At 44.3% G+C, this 19,532-nt stretch overlaps 1 protein-coding gene across 5 annotated transcripts in view; it reads right to left on the bottom strand.

Annotated features, from left to right (window-relative positions):
- The window catches only part of MTCL1 (microtubule crosslinking factor 1), a 181,558-nt gene extending 162,363 nt beyond the window's left edge, over positions 1-19,195 (bottom strand). For all 5 annotated transcript variants that reach the window (XM_073331570.1, XM_073331571.1, XM_073331573.1 and 2 more), the window contains exon 1: positions 17,978-19,195. In XM_073331570.1, coding sequence (XP_073187671.1) covers positions 17,978-18,976 — 999 coding nt within the window. In that variant the 5' untranslated portion in view covers positions 18,977-19,195. The remainder of the gene's footprint in view (positions 1-17,977) is intronic.
- Between the last annotated feature and the right edge of the window lie 337 nt (positions 19,196-19,532).

The raw sequence follows: 19,532 nt of genomic DNA, 5'->3' as shown, positions 1-19,532 counted from the left end.
CAAGTTCCCTGGTTTCTATAGCATTCTGGTGTAGTAGACTGAACATAAATGAAACTGGCAAGAATATTTGTTTAAAAAGAAGCTTTTTAATGAATGAAATAAGAAATAAAAAATATGATACAGTAGCCCTGTCTTATTTATTTTAATAAATTTTGTTTTGGTTAGGTTTTTTGTTTGTTTTTTTGCTGTCCCCACATTTTCACTATGCTGTACATTTCTGCATACATAAGGCATAGCAGCACTTTAAATTTTTTAACGGAGAGGGAAGCTGGACGTTTCGGCAGCAGCTTAGGGGACAGTTGTGTCTTTGGAACATGAGGATGACAGCTTGGTAATGTGTTATTTACTAATGTGCTTAAGTGTTGACTTTGAAATTGGCATCTTTAGATTTCAGAATTAACAACACATTGGGATGAAGGGGGGCATTCATACATGTCAAAGATATTGTTTAAGGCTCTCCACTGACTCAGAATGTCTACTCTGGTTAGGTGCAGAGTCAGTTCACATTTTTAAAATTATCTTCACAACCATAAGGGTTAGAAACATTATTTGATTTTAAATGAAAGATTCCAAAGCACACTATCATGGCAGCGGATGGCATCCATTGCTGCAGAATTCATGGGGCACTGTTTATAACTCCTTGCCCTTACTCCACATGCCAAAAGCAAAGGCCCATCCTTCAGCCATGAACCCCAAGTAATGCCTACAGAAAACACTTCTAGCACCTGTTACACGTCTTTCTCATCCAATCCAGTACTTGCATCTAGGTAATCTGTCCGCTTCCCAGAATCAAATAATCCAACAAAGGGGTTGAAGTAATTATGGCTATAAGGATTATGCACATATCAAAAACTACTAATTACAATCCAAATTGGAAAGTTAATCTCTTGTCACCTCACTAACAATCCCAACCATTGACACAACCATCGCAGTCAAACCAAAGTCCCCAATACCCTGAGTGTCAACCCCAGATCAAACTATGCCTGCCCACAAACCTGGACAGATTAACTTGACCTTAATGAGCAGTGAAGCTAAGAAAAATTGAGCCCACTTTGCTGCTTCTTAAGAACCTCCAAATGGTCCACTCTTGACTTCTTTCCTGTCTCAAATTCTCAACCAACTGGTCTCTAGACTCAGACCTAGAACCTCCTGCCAATGGTCGCCCAGGTCTCATCCTGGGGCCACTATTAGCTGGACAATTGACTCCAGTCCCCTCCTTCAATCATTCCATTCTAATGATTCCCAGCAAAATTGCTCAAGCTGGTGTGAATTATACTTCTGTAGACTGTCAACTCTGCCCTTTGTTTTTACTGTAGACTACACATGTTAAATTCACTTAATCTTTCTGCTCATAGCTCTTAGTTTGAAAGCTTGTCATCATTTGTTATACTTGCCTCTGGACTCTTTTATACATCTATAAGATTTCATTTATTTCAAATATAACTTCGGGGATGAACTAGAAATCACCCTCTTAATGTACTAGAACCCACCCTCTTAATCTTTTTGATGGCAAAGGGGCTGTTCTTCAGCACATAGGTGAGTTTCAGAGTTGTACTACAAGGCATTTGAGTGCAGATTTCAAATGACGGCACAAACTTTTCTGACCGCATAAGGGAATGAGTAAAGTAGTCTTCACCCTCACTGTGTACTTTATTTAGTGCTGAATACTATATGAACAAATAGATAAAATAAAATATAGCCTCTGCCAATATGTACCCCAAGGAACTTGTTGGTTTCACAGTATGTTGTGGGGAAATAGCCATAATCTGCACATATTGTTATCCCTGACACTGCTACTTGGGCAGCCTAAGAATTGTTCCACTCATGTTTTCTGGAGCTTGTATCAATGTGCAACTCTCCAGCCAAGCAAAAAGGAATAGACTGAACATCTTCATGTGACAAAATCAGGAAAATCTATTTGAAATACTAAAAAGTGGAACTGCTGGTGCAAAGTCCTATTACTCTGAAATATAAAGTCAGCTCCAAACATCAGATGTGGTTTTCAGAATGTGATTTTGCACAATAGCACTTGGAGATTCTGTGTGAGAGACAGAGAACCTCAACACAATTTATGGAGAAAGGGGTTACCCTTTCATGGTCCAAAATAAGGGTCTGACCTTGCTCCTAACGAAGGAAACAAAAACAGTGGCAAAAAGGCAGGTATGCCTATGCAGAAGAGATGCATGTTTGTCCATTGTAAATGAAAACATTGTTCAGTAACAGTTTATTCTTCTCTGAAGATGCTCAGAAGCACTAACAGTGTTTCAGGTGGTGTTAAAGGGCAGAGTCTGTTGCTAAAGAGAGCAGGCGTGTAACCATGGAGTGTCAGCACATTGGCTCCCTTTTTTAAAGCCTGATCATAGTATACTATAAAATAGCATACATCAGAGTCAATGCTCAGTGAAAACCAGTGCTGAAACACATCTAAATTAACACCCACAGCCAAGAATGAGAAAGATGCCTCCTTTTTACACTGCACACTTCAGCCTCGCAGACCTCTCAGGGGGAACTCCCAAAGCATAAAAACAGTATCAGAGTGACTAGCCTGAAGGTTTGGTTATATGGCTTGAAAGAATTCTATCTGGAGCCTCTTAGATGATGTGAATACTAAGAGTGACAATTTGCAATCCTCACAACAGACATGGAGAAAAGACTCAGAGAAGTGGAAATTGCAGTTGAAACTATAATGGCTCAGGTTTTTAAATGTACTAATCAAGCCACAGTGGAGGAAAACATGTCAGTCATCATTGATGTTAAAGCATAAGCACAGGAGAACCTTAATAGCTCTCAAACTTAGAAGCATAAGAAAAAGATTCAGTCTGGTTGAGAGAGAATTGGAAATGACGGATGGATTCAACCCATGTCTTCATTAAGGATTGTTTTCATTATTATTGTGGGTGAACAAACATTATTAGGATATTGCTTCTTACGTGTGTTCTGAATATGAACTTTCATATAGTATATTTTAATTTTGTAAAATTGCATAGAGAGCTTGGAATGGGGACTTAGTAGAAGTCAAAGCAAATAAATACATAAAAGAAATGTCTGTTCATCTAGTAAAAGGGAACTGATATGATATGGTTTATAAAAGAATATATTACTGAGAGGATGGACCTGTACTTAAACAGGGACCTGATTATTATTTTATTTATATAAAATATATATATACACACATATACATACACTCTGCTCCAATATCCCAAAGTGGCCATTTCAATTGCAAGACAAGGTGGAGAGCATGATGATCTTTACTTCTCTGTATGTCTGAAAGACTCACAGACTCATAGACTTTACGGTTTGAAGGGAGCATCATGATCATCTAGTCTAATGGTCTCCAACCTTTTTACACCCAAGATCACTTTTTGAATTTAAGGGCAACCCAGGATCTACCCCACACTTTCCCCAAGGCCCTGCCCCTTCCCCGAGGCCCCACCCTGCTCATTACATTCCCCTCTCCCTCCGTCGCTCACTCTATCCCACCCTCACTCACTTTCATTGGGCTGAGGCAGCGGATTGGGGTGCAGGAGGGGGTGAGGGATGCAGGCTCTGGGAGAGAGTTGGGGTGCAGGAGGGGGCTCCACGCTGGGGCAGTGTTGGGGTGCAGAAGGGTGTACAGGAGTGCATGAGGGGGTTTGGGCTGCTGGCTTCTGGAGGGGCTCAGGGCTGGGACAGGGGGTTGGGGTGTGGGACAGGTGCGGGCTCCCACCGGGTGGTGCTTACTTTGGGGGGCTCCCAGGTGGTGGCGCAGCAGAGCTAAGGCAGGCTCCCTGCCTGCCCCGGCCCCACGCCACTCCCAGAGGTGGTCAGCACGTCCCTGTGGCCTCTGGGGAGGGGGGCACGTGGTTCCGCACACTGCCCCTCCCTGCAGGCACCGCCCCCACAGCTCCCATTGGCTGCAGTTACCCATTCCCGGCCAATGGGAGTGGTGGATGCAGGCAGGAGCAGCACGCAGAGACCCCCTGTCCACCCGTCCCAGAGACCGCAAGGATGTGCTGGCCGCTTCCAGGAGTGGCACGGGGCCAGGGCAGGCAGGGAGCCTGCCTTAGCCCAGCTGTACCAACAGACTTTTAGCAGCTGGAGTTCGTGATCAACTTTCAGAGGCTCCTCGCAACCTACCAATTGGTGACCAATGATCTAGTCTGACCTCCTGCACATTGCAGGCCACAGAACCTCACCCACCCACTCCTATAATAGACCCCTAACCTCTGACTGAGTTACTGAAATCCTCAAATCATGATTTAAAGACTTCAAGTTACAGAGTATCCACCATTTACACTAGTTTAAACCTGCAAGTGTCCCATGCCGCAGAAGAAGGTGAAAAAAAACCCCAGGATCTCTGCCAATCATACCAGGAGAAAATTCCTTCCCAAACCGCAAATATGGCGATCAGTAAGACACTGAGCATGTGGGCAAGACCGAACAGCCAGACACATGGGAAAGAATTCTCTGTAGTAACACAGAGCCCTCCCCATCTAGAGTCCCATCACTGGCTGCTGGAGATATTTGCTGCTAGCAGTTGCAGATCAGCTACATGCAACTGTAGGCAGTCTCATCAGAACATCTCCTCCACAAAGTTATCACGTTCAGTCTTGAATTTTTGCCCCCACGGCTTCCCTTGGAAGGCTGTTCCAGAACTTCACTCCTCTGATGGATAGAAACCTTCATCTAATTTCAAACCTAAGCTTGTTGATAGCCAGTTTATATCCATTTGTTCTTGTGTCCACATTGGCGCTTAACTTAAATAACTGCTCTCCCTCCCTGGTATTTATCCCTGTGGTGTATTTACAGAGAGTAATCATCTCTCCCCTCAGCCTTCTTTTATTTAGGCTTAACAAGCTAAGCTCTTTGAGTCTCCTCTCATTTCATGAGGACAAGAGCCTGATTCTGCTCCCACTGAAGTCCTCGAAGAGAGAGAATACTGCTTAGGGAAAAGTTAAGTAGTTCTTCTTTCTAGATGTCAGTCTAGTTACACAAACAAAGAAATGGAATTAATGGAGATAAAGCAAAGATTTTTTACTAGAAAACATACAAACAACTTTTTTTTAGATCCAGCCAAATGGAATGTCATTTATGCTTACAATGTATGACAATATAGTCTTCTCATTCTCGAACAAATAAAGATAATTTAGTAGCAACAAACTCAGGAAGCCAAAGATTCAGTAATTGAACTTTTCTGAGTGTAGCCACTCAGGCACAACTTTTTAAGCCAAGAACTTCATTTACTCTTTCTTACACTTTGATTATCTACTTACAAGTATCTGATCATTCTCACATTTATTATTCTGTTCCTAGAGGATAAAAGTTTATCCAGGCCCAAAGCGCCTCAGTGAAAACTCTGCAAGTTTTCCAGACTTGGTAGTCTTTGGGTATGTCTACCCTGAAAAAAAAATCCATGGCATAGTCTCAGAATCCAGGTCAATTAACTCAGGTTCATGGGGCTCAAGCTGCAGAGCTAAAAATAGCAATGCAGACATTCCCACTCGGGCTAGAGCCCAGACTCTGAAACTTGGTGAGGGAGGAAGAGTCTCAGAGCGCAGGTTTCAGCCTAAGCAGGAAAGTCTACACTGCTATTTTTGGCCCACAGCCCAAACCTCACAAGCCTGAGTCAACTGACCTGGACTCTGAAACTTGGTGCCACGTGTTTTTCTTTGAAGTATAGACATACCCCCAGAGGTTACCTCTCCTTCTGTGAAACTATGGCCTGTCTAAACAACACAGTTAGGTCAACGTAAGGCAGTTTGTTTACATTTGAAGGAGATAATACTGCCCACTTCTTGTTTGCAATGTCACCTGTCATGCTTCAACCACAGAGAACATGTGTCCATCCTGATACGGGTACTGCTTGATAATGATTCAAAGCAGTGCGGATTTATGCATGTTCATTTTCATCATCTGAGTCAGATGCCGCCAACAGAAGGTTGATTTTCTTTTTGGTAGTTTGGGTTCTGTAGTTTCTGCATTGGACTTTTAAAACTTCTGACAGCATGCTCCACACCTCGTCCCTCTCTGATTTTGGAAGGCAATTCAGATTCTTAAACCTTGGGTTGAGTGCTGTAGCTATCTTTAGAAATCTCACATTCGTTCCTTCTTTACATTTTGTCAAATCTGCTGTGAAAGTGTTCTTAAAATGAACAACATGTGCTGGGTCATCATCTGAGATTGCTATAACATGAAATATATGGCAGAATGCAAGTAAAACAGAGCAGGAGACATACAATTCTCTGCCAAGGAGTTCAGTCACAAATGTAATTAATGCATTATTTTTTAACAAGCGTCATCAGCATGGAAGCATGTCCTCTGGAATGGTAACCGAAGAATGAAGGGACATACAAATGTTAGCACAGTGGTCACCAACCGGTAGACAGTCGCAGAGCCTCTGCCAGTCGATCGCAGTCTCCGGCCACTAACAGTGCGGTGGTGCAGCAAGGCTAAGGCAGGCTCCCTGCCTGCCCTGGCCCTGCGCCGCTCCTGGAAGTAGCCAGCATGTCCCTGTGTGGTGGAGGACGGAGTCTCCGCACTCTGCTCCTGCCTGTAGGCACTGCCCCGGCAGTGCCATTGGCCGGGAACTGGGAACTGCGGCCAATGGGAGCTGCGGGGTCGGTGCCTGCAGGGAGGGGCAGCACGCGGAGCCACGTGCCTAACCCAGGGGCTGCAGGGACATGCCAGTAGCTTTCGGAAGCGGTGTGAGGCCAGGAGAGGCAGGAAGCCTGCCTTAGCCCCACTGTGCCGCCACCCAGGATAACTCCCTCTGGCAGAAGTCTGCACTCCAATCCCCTGCCCCAGCACTAAGCCCCCTCCAACACCCACACCCCCTCCTGCACCCCAACCCCCTGCCCCAGGCTCAGGCTTTCAAACTCTGAACCCCTCAGCCCCAGTCCAGAGCCCACACCCCCTCCCGGATTCCAACCCCCTTCCCCAGCCCAGGAAAACTGAGTGAGGGTGTGGGAGAGTGAGCGACAGAGGGAGAGAGGATGGAGTGAGCGGGTTGGGACCTCGAGGAAGGGATAGGCCCTTGGGGCAGGGTAGATCCTGGGTTGCACTTAAATTCAAAAAGTGATCTTGTGCTTAAAAAGTTTAGAGACCACTTGTTTAGCATATCTGACATATAAGTACCTTGCAATGCCGGCTACAAAAGGACCATGCGAACGCCTTTTCTCACTTTCAGGTGACATTATAAATAAGAAGCGGGCAGCCTTATCTCCCATAAATGTAAACAAACTAGTTTGTCTTAGTGATTGGCTGAACAAGAAGTAGAACTGAGTAGACTTGTAGGCTCTAAAGTTTTACATTGTTTTGGTTTTGAGTGCAGTTATACAACAAATAAAAATCTACATTTATAACTTGCACTTTCACGATAAAGAAATTGCACTACAGTACTTGTATGAGGTGAATTGAAAAATACTATTTCTTTTGTTTATCATTTTACAGTGCAAATATTTGTTATCTAATACAATAATATAAAGTGAGCACTGTATGCTTTGTATTCTGTGTAGTAACTGAAATCAGTATATTTGAAGATGTAGAAAAATGTCCAAAAATATTTAATAAATTTCAATTGGTATTCTATTGTTTAACAGTGCAGTTAAAACTGCGATTAATCATGATTATTTTTTTAATCGTGATTATCTTTTTGAGTTAATCACGTGAGTTAACTGCGATTAATCATCAGCTCTACTAATTTTGCACATTGAAAAACATACAAGCAACTTTTTAAATATCCAACAAAATGGAACACAATTTACTCTTATAATGTATGACAATATTTGTTCTGGAATTAGGAGGTTATATATTAAATCAGTGAAAAAAGACAGCATTAACTGCACAAGTTCTAGATAGTCCCTGATAAATGCCAAAATTTTAAAAGATTCATGAGTTTCAATTTTATGTCATGCCCATTTTCATACTTTAAGTATCTCATAATGTCATTATGTAGGTTGAGACAAGGTAGTTGAGTTAAGGCCCAGGGAAGATAGACGGACAAGATGGGAGCGAAGGAGGGCAGAGAGAGGCGGCCACTAGAGGGTCCCTGGGCTGGGACCCAGAGTAGCGGGTGGGCCTGTGTCCCCCCCTTCCCCCTTACACTGCACCTGGCCACAGAGGAGTGTGGCTTAGACAGACTGCAACTTGCCCCTGAGGTGAGGGGGTAGACTTTGGGGTTGTGGTTGGCCATTGAGATGGGTGCAAGCCAAAGGACTTTTACTGGAGCAACTTCTGTTGGTGGAAGGTACAAGCTTTTGAGCTACACAAGTAATCACTACACTCTTGAATGAACTCACACAGGAAAATGATAAAAGACAAAAACACCATATCACCTGGGCAGATACCTTTTCACAAAGCGATCACACTATACAGCATCTGATCTTTCAATACTTGTCCTCAAAGGAAATCTGTACACCTTCAAAAGGCAGGCCTGGGAACTTAAATTCATAACTCGGCTTGACACCTAAAAACCACGGACTTATCAGGGGCATTGGTATTATGGCTCATTACAACAATTTGTAACACATCACATTGCCTGCTACCCTTAACTGCACACTTCAAACCCTTTATGCATAACAATCTAACCCCCAATTCCCAATTTATTTCAGGTAACTGCCTCCAATATGGGTTACCCCTTCTGCTTACAAATCTGTCCCAACTTGCATTTTTTAGCTCAGAAATTCTGCTTCCTTCCGCAGACCTGTGTAGCTCAAAAGCTTGTACCTTCCACCAACAGAAGTTGCTCCAATAAAAGATATTTTTTCTCCCTGAAAAAGCACAAGAACAAATCCGCACAGACACACCCCTGGAACCCTGACCTGGGGTATTCTATCTGCTACCCAAGATCCATAAACCTGGAAATCCTGGATGCCCCATCATCTCAGGCATTGGCACCCTGACAGCAGGATTGTCTGGCTATGTAGACTCCCTCCTCAGGCCCTACACTACCAGCACTCCCAGCTAAGTTCAAGACACCACTGACTTCCTGAGGAAACTACAATCCATCAGTGATCTTCCTGAAAACACCATCCTGGCCACTATGGATGTAGAAGCTTCTACACCAACATTCCACACAAAGATGGACTACAAGCAGTCAAGAACAGTATCCCCGATAATGTCACAGCAAACCTGGTGGCTGAACGTTGTGACTTTGTCCTCACCCATAACTATTTCACATTTGGGGACAATGTATACCTTCAAATCAGCGGCACTGCTATGGGTACCCGCATAGCCCCACAGTATGCCAACATTTTTATGGCTGACTTAGAACAACGCTTCCTCAGCCCTCATCCCCTAATGCCCCTACTCTACTTGCGCTATATTGATGACATCTTCATCATCTGGACCAGTGGAAAAGAAGCCCTTGAGGAATTCCAACATGATTTCAACAATTTCCATCCCACCATCAACCTCAGCCTGGACCAGTCCACACAAGGGATCCACTTCCTGGACACTACGGTGCTAATAAGTGATGGCCACATAAACACCACCCAATACCGGAAACCTACTGACCGCTATTCCTACCTACATGCCTCCAGCTTTCACCCAGGCCACACCACACGATCCATTGTCTACAGCGAACCTCTACGATACAACTACATTTGCTCAGACAGAGACAAACACCTACAAGATCTCTATCAAGCATTCTTACAACTACAATACCCACCTGCTGAAGTGAAGAAACAAATTGACAGAGCCAGAAGAGTACCCAGAAGTCACCTACTACAAGACAGGCCCAACAAAGATAATAACAGAACGCCACTAGCCATTACCTTCAGCCCCCAACTAAAACCTCTCCAATGCATCATCAAGGATCTACAATCTATCCTGAAGGACGACCCATCACTCTTACAAATCTTGGGAGACAGGTCAGTCCTTGCTTACAGACAGCCCCCCAACCTGAAGCAAATACTCACCAGCAACCACACATCACACAACAGAACCACTAACCCAGGAACCTATCCTTGCAACAAAGTCCATTGCCAATTGTGTCCACATATCTATTCAGGGGACACCATCATAGGACCTAATCACATCAGCCACACGATCAGAGGCTCTTTCACCTGCACGTCTGCCAATGTGATATATGCAATCATGTGCCAGCAATGCCCCTCTGCCATGTACATTGGCCAAACTGGACAGTCTCTACGTAAAAGAATAAATGGACACAAATCAAACATCAAGAATTATAACATTCAAAAACCAGTCGGAGAACACTTCAGTCTCCTTGGTCACGCGATTACAGACCTAGAGATCGCAATATTACAACAAAAAGACTTCAAAAACAGACTCTAACGAGAGACTGCTGAATTGGAATTAATTTGCAAACTGGATACAATTAACTTAGGCTTGAATAGAGACTGGGAGAGTATGTACAATTATACAAAGTAAAACTATTTCCCTATGTTTATTCCCACCCCCCACTGTTCCTCAGACGTTCCTGTTAACTGCTGGAAATGACCCACCTTGATTATCACTACAAAAGGTTTTCTTCCCCCACCCCCCGCTCTCTTGCTGGTAATAGCTCATATTAAGTGATCACTCTCCTTACAGTGTGTATGATAACACCCATTTTTTCATGTTCTGTGTGTATATAAAACTCCTCACTGTACTGTCCACTGAATGCATCCGATGAAGTGAGCCGTAGCTCACGAAAGCTTATGCTCAAATAAATTGGTTAGTCTCTAAGGTGCCACTAGTACTCCTTTTCTTTTTGCGAATACAGACTAACACGGCTGCTACTCTGAAACTAGAGATGAATATGCCGCAAGAAGATTGTTTTTGATTTAATCAAACAATAGTACTTTTGCCTTTTTCAAAATGTGCCAATGACCTGCAAGTTCCCTGCATGCCTCAAATTATTATTCAGCTGTCAAATTGTCAAGCCAGTTTAAAATTCCTAAATTGATCCTCAAATGTTGATATTAGTTGTGAGCAAGCAGTATTACATTATCATCCTGTATGTTGGTTGCACAAAACAATTTTAGAATTCTGACAATTCTAACATGATTAATACCTGTGATTTTAGGGAAGTTTTGCTTTTCCACAGTGGAAAACAGAAAGCAGAATTAAGCATTTGTTTATGTTTATGCAGTTTATGTATTTTATTCAAATAATCAGAGCTATTACTGTTTCAGTACATTTCCTTAGCTGCTACCATTTGAACAGTTGGAGTAGTCATCTGGCTAGTGCAATGTTACTATAATCTACTAAAACCTACAGACAGAAACTATTGTCTATCACATTATACAAATAATCCACTCTTCTGCCCCCTGGACAATTAAATGTTTTCAGCAGAGCCACAGCTGTGGCTAACAAGGCACATGGACCTACTGCCATTGTTTACCAAACTGACATTTCATTCTAACAGCTGACTGACCCTGTGTCTGAAATGATTTACATTATTTTGATGCCTAGGGTTATTACCTCTATTCTTCCACATGACTAATGCATATTAGGTGTGGAAAGGGGCATGTCAAAGAAAGACCACAATAACTTTTTCTTTACTAACCTTTGTAACCCTTGCTAAATGAAAAAATAGTCACATCAGTTCTGATCATTCTTGCCATATAGAAATCCTACGACACACACCAAGTTACTGTAGGTCATTGAATGAAACTACAATATAGTCCATGTGCAGTATATTGATCCAAACACCTTTGTATGTCATTTTCAAACACATGATCCAGAAGCATTGAATTGAGAAGGGTTACAATGTAAAAGAAGCTGAAAGTTGTGAAGCATAGCATAACTATGTCATACGTATTGTAATTTTTAACAAAAATTAATATTCCCACCCAGGAATATCCCCTTTTCCAACGAAAGACAGCATGAGTCACTGCTTCACTGCTAAGAAACAGTAAGAAAGATAAAGCAAGACATTCATCTACGAATTTAAGTGCTATTTTAGGGGATATGCTGTTTGTGAGAACAGTTTCTGCTAGCCTATAGTGTAGCAACATTCATGACATTTTCAATTTATGCTACTGGATACACAGTGAAATTACCCAATACTGTATATGTGAGAAAGCACTAGTTGCACTTTAATGATTGTAGTAAGTGCTCAAGTTTTGCTCAGGACCTTTTTGCATACACTGTTCGTGAAGCATGCAAAGTACTTAAGATGGGAGGATTTGTAAAGCAACATCTTTTATCAAGATAAATATTAAAAGGTCCACCTTTATTTCTGAATAGCAAAATCTATTATTTAAAGTTATCACTATTTCCAATAAATTTCTTTACTTAAAATAAGCATTTCCTTAATTCATTTGATTTGAATTAATCTGATGTCAAGAGTAAGCACGGAAATTTTGAATTACTAAAATTTGGGCCTTGATACTGGTGCCACTAAGCCAGTGGTAAAACTCTTACTGATGCGAAAGGGAGCAAGAGAAAACCCTTTAAGGTCCAATCTTGCATCACTGATTTCAAAGAGCACCAGATCAAGCCCTTAGTGAGTTTTCTCTCTCTCTCTCTCTCCCCCAGGACTAGTATATCATTTATCCTCTTCCATGGACTGCAGTCTGCAAAGTAAACCTGAAAAGTAGTAATAACTTACATATGTATCACTTTAATATTCTAAACAAGGTTGATTTAAAAACATTTAGGTACATTTGAAGCTTAGCTTCTTCTAGGGCTTATTCATTTATTAAAATTTGTTCTCTTAGCTTTTATTCTCCTTCTGTCTGAATGCTTTGTGGTTTCACTGTCTCAGCAGTCGTGACATTTCACAGCGGATGTGACAACTTTGCCTCAGAAAATAACATGTTACCTTTTGTACGCTATTGGAAGGTTCCATTCTTTCTGTATAGATTAAATAAAACTACCTAGGCAAAGAGGCTTGCTAAAACACATGAAAATGAGTCAATTATGAAATTCCATCACAATATAAGAACTGGATGGTGATGTCCTGGTATACTATGGATTTTAAACCAGGTCCTCTGGCTTGTTGGTAAAATAAACTAGTCTGATTTCAAAGGAATTGATTTGCTTGAGATCTAACTTTATTTAAAATACAAGACAAAAATCCGCCTTTTTTAATCTTACAGTTTACACTTCTTGAGATGCTTATGTGAAGGCTAATACATTGAAGAAATAATGAAATATAAGGTTCCTGGTTTTGTGTGTTTTTACATTGGTAATTTTAAAAACTGGTATTCTAGATAATTTTTCTAATTATTATTATTTACTGGTTTAGAATACTCAGAAGTCTGACAGATAACTTAGGGCTTGCCTACATGGTGAAGTAAGGTACTCTCCTGAAGGGTGAGGGGGGGTAGTTTCTAATGTGCACTAACATGTTGCGCATTAATTAGTCCATGTAGACCTCACTGGTGCGCACTAAAGGTTCCCTAGTGTGCTTTAATGCAGTGCTGTTTGAAACAGCAGTAAGTTAATGTATACTTAGGGAACTTTTAGTGTGTAACAGCAGGCTCTACATGCACCAATTATTGCACAACACGTTAGTGTGTTTTAGAAATCACGCACTTCTTGAGCACATAACCCCGCCGTGTAGACAAGCTCTAAGAATAGAACAAAGATGACCTGAAGAACTTTTAGACATAGTTCAAAGGATGGGGAAGAGGTAAAAGATGGGGGTTACAGCAGTGAGATTATGCAGCTAGATCTTTGTCCTGCAAAGATTTACACACAGGCTTAGCTTTACATGCTGTAGTAGGGTACTCCTGGGGCCAGATCCTCAGCTGGTATAAACTGGCACAGCTAAACTGAAGATCTGGCCCACTGTGTGTCCAGTTAAGCACATGCTTTCCTCTTTGCAGGACCAGCACCTTACTCAGCAAACGCTTGTGCACAGCATACTGGAGGGGAAAAAGAGAAGGCATTTTAAAAATATAAATAGAAGTAAATAATTCTGTTTGTTGATTCAATTATTTTTAATTTCCATTAATATTTAGCATTATAATAAAACTGACTAAAACAATACCATGATCTGAAGCTTTTTTGTAAGAATATATACTGCATATCAGATTAGCACCCAAAACGTTCCTTCAAATTATCTGCACCAACTGCCATGTCCCAGCTGGTAGGAGGGAAACGGGTGAGCGGATAGTGATGGCTGGCCTTGCCTTCTGGACTACACACAAGAGAATTCAGCAAATGAACATGCTCAACAAATTAATGGTATCTTTTGGGATTTATCTCATCATTTGTTCATCTATGGCTGACAGTTTACCCATTATTCTTTAAACCACCTTCCATTAAAGCAGAAAAAAAAGCTAGCCTCCGTATCACAAGGGAAAGTAGAATTTTAAGCAAATTATATGTATGTAATGGTAAAAAAAACCAAAACCTAGCTGACCACATGTACAATGGTGTGGTTCTGATTTTTAGAATGGGAAAATGTTTTTATGAATACACGCTAAAAAGTCAACATTCAAGTCAAGCAGAGTACGCAGCTGTTGGACCCCAACTGCTGCAGGTGATAACTCAAAATGAAGCACAGAAGACTAGAACTATAACCCAGAGGAAGTTTGAAATGATGTTGAACTGATTTCTTTAACACAGGAATTGCCTCACTGGACCAGATCGATGGTCTGTCTCATCCAGTCTCCCGTCTCTGACAATGGCCAGCACCAGATGCTTCAGAGGAAGGTGCAAAAAACTTCACAATAAGCAGTTGTGTGATAATCTGCCCTCCCACATTAAATCTCCTCCTAATCCTTAATAGTTACAGATTGTTTTAAACTCTGAAGCATGAAGTTTAATATATTTTCCAGAATTTCTTAGTATTAACTTTGGATATCCTTGTTATCCATATAATTGGCCAATTCCCTTTTTTCATATAATTGGATTTTGGTTTCAAAGACATCCCATGACAATGAATTCCAGAGTTAATTACTTGTTACATGAAAAAGTATTTCCTTGTATTGGTTCTGAATGTTCCACCTTTCAATTTAATTGAATGTCCCTGCCCTCCATTCTTGTGTTATGAGACAAGGAGACCAAAAATCTGACCAAAAATAAAAAAAAAAAAAAATTATTTGAGCTTTCATGAGCTACAGCTCACGTAGCTCGTGAAAGCTTATGCTCAAATAAATTTGTTAGTCTCTAAGGTGCCACAAGTACTCCTTTTCTAAACAAATTTGTATCAATTGCAAGTTTTCCTACGTCAATGCTCTCTCCCCTTTCCAAATCATGAGCAACACTGGACCTACAGAACCTTGAGGCACCCTGTTGTTAATTCTTTGCTATGATGAACATTGTTTCCGATATCTTAGGTCTGGTCTACACTACAGACCTATATCAGTATAGCCATGTCACTCAGTAGTGCGAAAAATCCATACCTCCGAGCAATGTCATTATATCAACCTAACCACATGTAGATAGTGCTATGTTGGCGGGAGGACTTCTCCCATTGATATAGCTACCGCCATTCAGGGAGGTGGATTAACTATGACAATGGGAGAGAGCTCTCCTGTCGGCATATAGTGTCTTCATTAAAGCACTACAGCAGTGTAAGTGCATCAGTGCAGTTGCACTAATGCAGTGTTTTAAGTGTAGGTTTGTCCTTAGTCAAATCACTAGAGTTTCATAATCCTTGTCCCTCTTTCTGCCAATGTATCATCCTTCTCTCCCTCAGGGTTACCCAATTCACCTGTTCCTTGGGCCCTGTTCTGGTGCAGTCCTTACTCAGATAAAACTCCTACTGGCTTCAATGGGAGTTTTGTTTGAGTAAAGCCTACAGGATGAGGCTTTTGCAAAACCAGAGAACAAAGATCGTATCCACCAGAAGCAGTGGGTAACCACACATACTGTACAATTAGCTCAGTTTATTTTATTTATAGATCTTTATGAATGTAGTCTCTTTGCCATACCAAAAGATCATACATATGTACATGTCCAGTTAAAGGTTCCAGGGGATCAGTTCAACTGGTAGCATTCCCAAATAGAGGGGGTAGAATTAATACATAAATGAGAGGGGGCAGAATTAACACAGAAAAGTATATTTTTACACTAGGATAATAGTGTAAATATTCCTTTAGTTGTTGATCTTGACCTCAGCCAGAACCTGTTAGTACTTCACAATTAATGACTTGGGTTTGCTGTAATAAAGTAATATAACAATGGACAGTATAACACTAAGTCATTGTTTCCATTTCAAATGAAAGAGAAAAAAGTTTAAGAAAAGCTAAACAGTGGAAGATATTTCCTGTGTATTCAACAGAGAAAGCATAATGCTTTGGATAGAAAGAAAGTTTAGGGATTGTTGAAATATCACACACCAGCTAAGCATAACAGCCTTACAGTGCACACTGCACTAGATTTATATGCATCCAGAAATTCCACAAAACAGGCTTTTATAGAGAAACATAGAATATCAGGGTTGGAAGGGACCTCAGGAGGTCATCTAGTCCAACCCCCTGCTCAAAGCAGGACTGATTCCCGACTAAATCATCCCAGTCAGGGCTTTGTCAAGCCTGACCTTAAAAACTTCTAGGGAAGGAGATTCCACCACCTCCCTAGGTAACACATTCCAGTGTTTATTTTCACTACCCTCCTAGTGAAAAAGTTTTTCCTAATATCCAACCCAAATCTCCCCCACTGCAACTTGAGACCATTACTCCTTGTTCTGTCATCTGCTACCACTGAGAACAGTCTAGATCCATCCTCTTTGGAACCCCCTTTCAGGTAGTTGAAAGCAGCTATCAAATCCCCCCTCATTCTTCTCTTCTGAAGAGTAAACATCCCCAGTTCCCTCAGCCTCTCCTCATAAGTCATGTGTTCCAGTCCCCTAATCATTTTTGTTGCCCTCTGCTGGACTCTTTCCAATTTTTCCACATCCTTCTTGTAGTGTGGGGCCCAAAACTGGACACAGTACTCCAGATGAGGCCTCACCAATGTTGAATAGAGGGGAACAATCACGTCCCTCAATCTGCTGGCAATGCCCCTACTTATACATCCCAAAATGCCATTGGCCTTCTTGGCAACAAGGGCACACTGCTGACTCATATCCAGCTTCTCATCCACTGTCACCCCTACGTCCTTTTCTGCAGAACGGCTGCCGAGCCATTCAGTCCCTAGTCTGTAGCGGTGCATTGGATTCTTCAGTCCTAAGTGCAGGACTCTGCACTTGTTCTTGTTGAACCTCATCAGATTTCTTTTGGCCCAATCCTCCAATTTGTCTAGGTCCCTCTGTATCCTATCCCTACCCTCCAGTGTATCTACCACTCCTCCTCCATTAGTTCCTTATCTGCCCTTTTTAGCTTTGCCATGGCACTAGATCTTCACACTGCTGTCAAAAGGTCACATGCTCATGTACTTATACTGTGTGTCCATATTTATTTTACACGGCTTTGGTGAATATAACATGTAAAATTGGAACATTGATTTTGGTGGGTGATTTACTCCCAAGAGATGCTCACTTTAGTTCGGTTTCAGAAAAATAGCTTCTCAATTCAGACTAACACAATTACTGCATTTTAATTAAAGAATCCAACCCTTATTGTTTCTATTGCAGCACACTGGCTTGGAGAAATGTGCTGGATTCCTTTCAGCAGAAATCCCAATACAGCAGACCTTTGATGGAAGACTACATTTTTTGAGAATCAAAACATAGCCTTCAACACCCCACTACTTCCAAAAAGTTTCACCCAGCCCACTACAATGCTTTGCACTGGAGACCACGGATCGCAGCCGTTAGAGCCACTATGGATAGCCCCTAAGTGCCAGTTTTACTGCACTGTCCAATGGTTGACGGGGAAGTGCCCAGCAACGGACATCCACACATCCCCCAGCATGACCCCTCTACACCACGAGCACAACCCCCACCCCACTTACCTGGAGCGGGAAAGCACCCAGCAATTGCCATCTACCCCCGATGCACGCACATACCCTCACCCCTCCAGCCCCAGCCCCAGCCAGCCACCCACACCTGCTCAGCCCCAGGCCCCTGGAGGGGGAAGGTGCCCACCGCCTCCCTGGGCTGGAGGGATGCGCCCACCCGCTGGCCCCTCGCCCAGGCACAGGCGCTGTTTACCTTGAGATAGTCATTTTCCGAGCGCAGCTCCTCGATCTCCCGCAGCAGCTCCTCCTCCGCCGCCGGCGGCTGGCAGGGGGCGGGCGCTTGGCTGCCCAGCCGCATGTCCCCTCTGCCGGGCGCCTTCTCCGCGGCTCGCCCCCAGCTCGCCTCTTCTCCCTCGGGCGCGCCGCCTTTGCCCGCCGCGGGGGCGGGCGAGGCGGCCCGCGGGCTGCAGGGCGGAGCCGGCTGCGCCGCCCCTTGGCCGGCGGGGCTCTCCGGGGAAGGCTGGGCGCCCAGCGGGTGGCCGGCCCCGGGCAGCGGGGTGCCCGCTCGGTCCGGGGCAGGCAGCTGCTCCCGGTCGCTGGAGCCGGTGCCGGACTCGGCGTCGCTGCTGGCGGCCTGGGCCGGTCGCTGCTCATCGGAGAGCGGCTCGGAGGGGCAGTCGGACAGGTCGGAGCTGCTGTCCGTGTGGCTGAGCCTGGCCGGAGCCGCCCCGGCCGCATGGCCGCTGCCCAGCCCGGGCTCAGCGGCCGGGGCCAGGGACCCCCCCTGCTGCGCGGGGGCGCCTCTCTTCCCCTTCCTGCCTTTGCCGGGCGGGTGGCCCGGCTCCCCCCCGGCCTGCCTGGCCCCGGCCTTGCCGCCCCCCTGCTCCTGGCCTCGGGCCGCCTTCTTGCTCCACAGGGAGGCTTTGGCGCTGCCCGCTCGGCCGCCCGTCCCGGCTGGTGCCGCTGCCTTTGCGCCCTGGGAGCCGCTGCGCCTGGAGAGGCGGCTCTGGGTGGCCAGGATCCCGGCGGATTGAGGCGGGGGGCCCGGCTGCTGCGGCTTGCCCGAGAGGCTGGGGGATTTGGGCGGCACCGGCGGGGGCTTGGCAGACGACGCCCGGCCGTGGAGATCCTTGAGGAAGGGTCTGGCCGGGGAAGGGGCTCGGTTCAGTCTCTTCTTCTCAGCGTGGGGGTGGTGGTGGCCCTGCTGCTGCTTCAGGTTATCACTCGGGCTGGTGCCATTTAAAGTCTCCATGGTCCAGGCAGAGGAAGAAGCAGCCGCAGCCGCAGCCCTGGGGGTGTCGGGCACTTGAGGCTCTCTACTCCTGCCCACCCACAGGAATCGCAGCAGCGGCGGCAGTGAGCCTCCCGGCAGAGCGCAGCAGCACGAGCAGCCTCCCCCAGCCTTGCCGTTTGTTCTCTCATCACTTCTGCTTCTCCCCAACCACAAGCCTCACACTTTTCTTCTTTAGACCTCCTCCCCCCACCCCCCAGCTGCCCCTCCTCAGCCCCCACCCTCGTCTGTCTCTTTTAGGCACTGGCTTGTTTCAATAAAATGAAGGCAAATCCCTTAGTGGCAGCCGCCTCCTCCTCCTCCTGCCGCTCTCTCCTCTCTCTGGATCAGCTTGATGCAGCTCAAGTTATTTTGCAGCCCGAAAAATCGACTCGCTTTTCCTTTGGTCCGATGCAAATGACTATTTTCCAGGTTCCTTCGCTTCTTTTCCCTTAGCTTACAAACCATCATTCATCACACTCCAGCGGCTACCCCCATCTCATTCCCATCCCTCCTTCTCTCTCGCCTGCACCCTCCA

The sequence above is a fragment of the Lepidochelys kempii genome, chromosome 2 (genome assembly GCF_965140265.1).
Source record: "Lepidochelys kempii isolate rLepKem1 chromosome 2, rLepKem1.hap2, whole genome shotgun sequence".
Lineage (NCBI taxonomy): Eukaryota > Metazoa > Chordata > Testudines > Cheloniidae > Lepidochelys > Lepidochelys kempii.
The sequence above is the reverse complement of the archived record's forward strand: the minus strand, read 5'-3'. Positions and strand labels throughout refer to the sequence as shown.